The sequence below is a fragment of the Coenobita brevimanus genome, chromosome 45, assembly GCF_032717465.1.
Source record: "Coenobita brevimanus isolate Jiangsu-jjx chromosome 45, ASM3271746v2, whole genome shotgun sequence".
NCBI classification, from domain to species: Eukaryota; Metazoa; Arthropoda; class Malacostraca; order Decapoda; family Coenobitidae; genus Coenobita; species Coenobita brevimanus.
In genome coordinates this window covers 24,559,180-24,565,594 of record NC_136998.1, presented here as the reverse complement: position 1 = coordinate 24,565,594, position 6,415 = coordinate 24,559,180, and the positions used below count along the sequence as shown (strand labels likewise).

The 6,415-nt window shown below is 43.3% G+C and overlaps 1 protein-coding gene across 1 annotated transcript; it reads right to left on the bottom strand.

The window, feature by feature from the left end:
- Window positions 1-569: 569 nt before the first annotated feature.
- On the bottom strand, window positions 570-6,178 carry LOC145398400 (uncharacterized). The gene is made up of 5 exons (XM_080271275.1): window positions 6,102-6,178; window positions 4,289-4,429; window positions 3,191-3,382; window positions 1,249-1,358; window positions 570-805 (listed from the first exon to the last, which is right to left on the bottom strand). Exons 2-5 carry the CDS (start codon window positions 4,404-4,406, stop codon window positions 758-760), a joined length of 468 nt encoding a protein of 155 aa, XP_080127401.1. The 5' UTR covers window positions 4,407-4,429; window positions 6,102-6,178; the 3' UTR covers window positions 570-757.
- Window positions 6,179-6,415: the final 237 nt, after the last annotated feature.

Below are 6,415 nucleotides of genomic sequence, written 5' to 3'. Positions count from 1 at the left end.
TTATCTGCTCCATCGCTGCTGAAGATTAAGGACCATGGTTTGACGGAACTCGTCTTTGTGGTTTAGAATGAGGCTGGTGCTTGTCAGAGACCCCTTCACGTGGTGACATCGATATAACCGGGCAACTTCACTAACCAGTTATACGAACGTCTCTCAACTCGTTCCCTATCCTATGAAAAGAACCTGGTAGACTGCAAGATGGTGAACTACTAGAAAAGATTTGAGTTGGTGCCTCGTATGTCCAGTTCGGGCACTTGGTGTCAGGGGAACACTTTTCATCTGATCCCTAGTAAAGAAACTTCCCAGTGTGGTTGCACCTGATTAGTATAGTTCCTTTGATGACAGGAATGCACATGCTTCAGCACCAAGACAAAGCAGTGTTCCCTTGAAGAACTACCATTAAGGGTTATGTTGAAAAGGGAATTATATATATTTATACATTACCGTTCCTTATAGTTCTAGTATAAATGAATTTACATGATACTTTTTATCACTTAAATTACCATTGTTCAGAACCGGGTAAAAAATAATTATGATCTATGTATTAGTCAGGTAATAAAAACAATGTAAGATGCTGCTTTGGATTTATTCACATACACACTCGTGCGCGCGCACACACACTCATAACACACACACACACACACTCACACACACACACACACACACACACACACACACACACACACACACACAGAATGGAGATTGGTCTTGGTTCCGGTTCACGTTGGTTCAGGTCGGTTCAGCGGGTTTCATGTGTTCATCCAATAGGAATTATACCAGTCACGCACAAGATGAAGTCGACGAGCTGTGAGGGAGAGAGACGGAAATAGTTACGGGGGTCATGGATCTTTTTTCTCAGGATCGAGAGATCGGGTATAGGGCTTATAGATCTTTTTCAAGAGAGAGAGAGAGAGAGAGAGAGAGAGAGAGAGAGAGAGAGAGAGAGAGAGAGAGAGAAGTTACAGGCGTTATGCATTTTTTTTTCCGGTGAGAGATAAGTTATAGAGGGTATGGATTATTATTATTTTTTTTTTCAGTTTAGAACAACTACGATGTAACACAAAGTAAAATTTCAACAACAGAGTGATAATGATCGTGATAGTAAGCTTCGTATGTTAGTACATATTTTTATTATTATAAAGTAAACACAGATAATTCTCTCTCTCTCTCTCTCTCTCTCTCTCTCTCTCTCTCTCTCTCTCTCTCTCTCTCTCCATCAATTTTTCTATATCTATCTGTCGTACTCACAAAGCCTAGTATCTTCAGCTTCGACAGCAGACACGAGATGACCGCCGGGAGGGTATCAAGGCCGAAGATTTCTACCAAGACATCCAAGTTCGCCTCAGGTGATGTGTCGACTGTGGTAGAGGAAGGGGAGAGGGTCGATTAGGTCAAGTGATTAGGGAAGCTGCCTGATGTTTGAAAGGATGCAGGACAGTGCAGGACAGGACAGGGTAATGAAGAGGAATGCAAGGCAGGGTAATGAAGAGGAATGCATTGAAGGGCAGCATAATTTAGAAGAAGGCAGGGCAGGGCAAGGCAGGTGAGCCGTTTGGGGGAATGTTGGATGGGGGTGTGCCTGAGAGAGAATAAATCTTTCTCACTCTAGTTATTTAGGAATCAGTGTGACATCTTCGTCGACATCGTTATCGTCTTATACTTATCTGAATTCTACATCCCACAAATGAAAAAACAAATTAGCCAGAAGATAAAAAAAGATTTACCACACCACAAATGAAAACAAATTACCCAGAAGATTAAACAGATTAGCCACACTAAACTTCTTGATGAATCCAGTGTGGCAGAGTAAACTGAAAATAAGTCTTCATATTAAAGTGAAGAAGTTTAGTGAATGCAAGGAAAGCCGAGATGATGACATCTAACAAACAGATGGAGTAGAACGTTATGTAAGCTTGATCACGAAAGAACAGGAGGAAATGTAGTATTTTAGAAATTTAACAATGACCAAAGCACCAGATAGAACTAAGGGACTTGCAGTAAGTCGTAGTAGAGGAGAAGAGGCATATTAGAGCACTGTGAAGCATGGGGAAGAACAGGTCAGGGTAGGAAAGCAAAGTGACCCTAACGGTCCAGTATTGATGCAATCAGCGATCTTTGAATACTAGGGACATAAAAAAGGTGGAAGTGCTGGTATTGAAGTGCTCCAGGTCTGAATGTGGAGTTAGATGATATGGTGGAATGAGGAAGGACATTGAAAGATCTTGAAAGACTAGGGAGGTGTTAAAGTGGACGTAGTGCAGTGGAATGGGCAGATCAGGGCATGTTATGATATAGGCAAGAGAGAGATAGTTTTGTGGAAGGTTGATGACAGTATACAGATTAGAGCTGGAGTTAATGAGGGAAATCATCAGTTCTATACGAAGGAGGAAGAATAGTGCTGAAACCCATTTTTAACTAAAGATGTGACCATCCAGGAGTAAGAGAAGCGTGTATGGTATAAAGTAAATTGAAATGATGTGGTCTCAGGGAGAACGACTCTCCCAGTCATCTGTGAGGGCAAGAAGTGAAGCAGCTGGAGTAAACCGTGAATAAGAAGAGGATGAGTGTGAAGTAATTTTAAGATAGCATTACGTAGACCATTAAAAAAGACAGTTGAGAAACAGAATGAGAGTGACTGAGGTTGTTTTCTCCGTCTTTCTGGCACCACCAACCTGGAATGAGTAACATGTGAGGAAAAGTCATTGTACTACCACAAAAGTAGCACAAACCAAGGTAAATCAGAATCACATAAATTAAAGGTGTGGTTTTGGCGCCAGAGTGAAACAAAATTGCATAAAAGTCCAGGATATGAGAGTCAGAGTAAAACAGAAGCCACAACATAAAGCTAAGGTATGGAAGCTAATCACATAACGTATAGCATGGGTATGAGAGCCAGATTAAAAGAGTCACATAATATAACGCCGTGGGATGAATGACAGAGTAAAACAGAGTATGAAAATTAGTGTAACACTGTAACTATATGAAAATCAGCGTAAAACAGAGTAAATATGAATATCAGCATAAAACAAAGTGGCACTATGATAATCAGCATAAAACAGAGTGACCATATGAAAATCAGGTTAAAATGAGTGACATTATGAAAATCAGCGAAAGTTAGAGAGTGACATTGTGAAAATCAGTGTAAAACGAATGACAGTATGAAAATCAGCGCAAAACAAAGTGACATTACGGGTAATTTCAGCAAGAAGTTCCAAGTTCACATCCAGTCCCAACTCTGCGACGCAGTCTGTCAAAATTCCCTTTACTGTGTCCAGCAGTTCTTGGGTGAGGTCTCCGCAGAGTATGTCAAGTTCCAGGAGGCAGCCTAACACCTTTGCCCGGCACGTGGGTAACAGAACCGGTCCCGTACATACTATGTCAACTGTAGAGGGTTCGGAGAATGGGGTTATTAGAGGCGGGGAGAAAAGAGGGAGGCAGAGAAGACATCTGAAAGAGGGAGGAGGAAAGAGGGAGACAGCGGAGGACGCAGGAAGGACGGAGAAAAGGGGAGAGGAATTGGTAGACAGTTTGAGGTAGTGAATACTCTCCTTCACCTATTGCTTTGACTGTGGAGGGTTAAGGAGGGTGTTAGTAGAGGGGCAGGTGAACGAGGAGGCAAAGGAAGACTGAGATAAACGGAAAAGAACGGGGAGACAGAGAGAGAGAGAGAGACGAAGAAAGGCTCTTCCTCATATACTGCTTTGGCTGTGTGAATTTTTAAGACTTTAGAACATAGGAATATAAATCTAAGTGTATTATGTGATGCAGATTTTGGTAGATTCGACCCATCCATTACGAGTAAAATAATGCAAATAAAGGAACTTTTTTATAATAAGCTTGTGACAGTTGGAGAAGGAACCCGAGTTGGAACGTCTCCAAAACTGTTTTTCACTAATCTCCATAAGTTTTGAGTAAATGAATGAGTGAGATGGAGCATCCTAAGAGTATGAGTGAACCTGCATGGGTTGAAGCGAGTGCGAGTGTCTATGGGAGTTAATTAAGACTGAGGGAGTGAGAGTATATAGTAAAAACGGTTTTTCAGCTGCGTTAGGTTTTGTTCCTGTGTGAATGATATGTAGTGAATCAATGAATACAATAAATACTGCTGAATGTGTGTGTGTGTGTGTGTGTGTGTGTGTGTGTGTGTGTGTGTGTGTGTGTGTTTTATATCTCATACTTTCTGATACCAGGGAGTATGCCAATGAATGTGAGAGCGAATATGCATGTTATAAGGAGAACCATTGAATGAGAGTGATATTCAGACGGCAATCAAAACAAAGCCACTAACGAATCCCAGGAAGAACAACGTCAATGAAGACGTTGGACCCGCTGCAGGGCAGTAATTGTGCCAGACTTCCTCCGGCCAGAAGACCCACGACGAAGAGGCTGAGAATGGCCATGCGCATGGTGGTGGTGGTGGTGGTGGTGCCTGTAGAGGATAGCGAAAGAGTGAGTGTAAGAGTGGGAAAGGGAGGTGAAGGAAGGTGCCGTGGAGAGTGAGTGGGAAATGATTGAAAGCAAATAAGGGGAGGGAGAGTGAAGGATGTGTGAGAAGTGAGTTGGGAAGTGGTAAGTGGATTGAGAGTGGGTGGTGAATGGGGAGTGTGTGTGTGTGGGAGTGAGGAAGGAATGTAAAGGGATGTAAAATGGGGGATGAGTGAGGAATGTCTCGGAGAGCCGGGAAGGAATGTAAAAGGGGGGGAGGGAGAATGGGACATGAGTGGGGAATGAGTGTGGAAGTGGTAAGGCAGGTAAAGGGACTGAGAGTGAGGGATGAGTGGGCAGTGAATGAGGAAGTGGTAAGGTAGATAAGGGAAGGGAATTGAGGGATGAGTGGGCAGTGAATGAGGAAGTGGTAAGGCAGGTATGGGAAGGGAGCGTGAGGGATGAGTGGGCAGTGAATGAGGAAGTGGTAAGGCAGGTATGGGAAGGGAGCGTGAGGGATGAGTGGGCAGTGAATGAGGAAGTGGTAAGGCAGGTATGGGAAGGGAGCGTGAGGGATGAGTGGGCAGTGAATGAGGAAGTGGTAAGGCAGGTATGGGAAGGAAGCGTGAGGGATGAGTGGGCACTGAAGCAGGTATGGGAAGGAAGCGTGAAGGATGAGTGGGCACTGAAGCAGGTATGGGAAGGGAGCGTGAGGGATGAGTGGGCACTGAAGCAGGTATGGGAAGGAAGCGTGAGGGATGAGTGGGCACTGAAGCAGGTATGGGAAGGAAGCGTGAGGGATGAGTGGGCACTGAAGCAGGTATGGGAAGGGAGCGTGAGGGATGAGTGGGGAGTAAGTGTGGGAACGGAAATGAAAACTGAGGGAAGCGTGAGCGAAGAGTGAGGAATTAGTAAAGTTAAGTGCATACTGTATATTCCTTTTAACCTTAATTTGTCCCAGATTTACATCTTTTTGTCGCTTATTTCACGTAGCTCAGTGGTAGGATTTGACAATGCTTCGTCGTTACATTCTTTCTTTACTGTCTTCATATTCTAGAGTTAACCTCTTATTGCAAATCACGATTCACGATGGAGAGATGACAATCTTATGCCAAGTCAGAGAAAAATAATGCCAAGAGAACCAAAGATCAAACAACTTCCGCCACCGGAATATATTTTTAATTTCATTGATAAAGCTATATTCCTGTTAAAAGATACTGAGCGAAAAAAAGAGGTGGTTTATACAAGAAACGAAATCTGCTTAGCTTTAGCCCATCAAGTGTATTTTTCGGAATATTACCAGGAGGGAATAAGGTAATGAAATTATGGCTATAGACCTTGATTGAGCGATTAACAAAGTGTCATCGTGATCTTATGCCCCCAATGTACACAATAATAGTAAGTTATTTTGTTCCGGATGTGAAAGCCGTCGGATTTTTTTAGTTAATAAACGATTTTAGCCGATTCTGTAGCAGAGTTTTTCCCATAACTAAAGAAAATGAGATGGTTTTACCGCGCACTTAATCAAAAAGACTCAGTAGTAGTGATAGGATAACCAATGTTAAAAGAGATTTTTACATTCTTTCCCCATGAGAAGTGCCCAGAGGTGAACAAATCTTAAGAGGTAGCACGAATGAAATGGGTTGTATCTGAATTAAGTTTACAAATGAGGTTACCTGATTTTTCGCTGTGGAAGAGAAGGTGAGTGGAGTGAAGTGGAGAGGTATGGATTACGTCTTTTATAGGGAGATGAGACCGAGGAGAATGGAAGGGGAGATGGAAGGGGGAATGTACGGAAGTAAAGGTGATGTAGTGGGGGGAGTATGGGGGCCGGTGGAGGGAAGAGGAAGGAGAGAGAGGAGGAAAGTGGGGGAAGGCGAAGGGAGGGAACGAGTTAAGGGGGTGCGGTGAGAAAGAGAGAGAAGGAGGGAGGGAAAGGGGGAGCAGAGCATGCAAGGACCTTGAGAAAGGGAGATAATTAGGAAAGTGA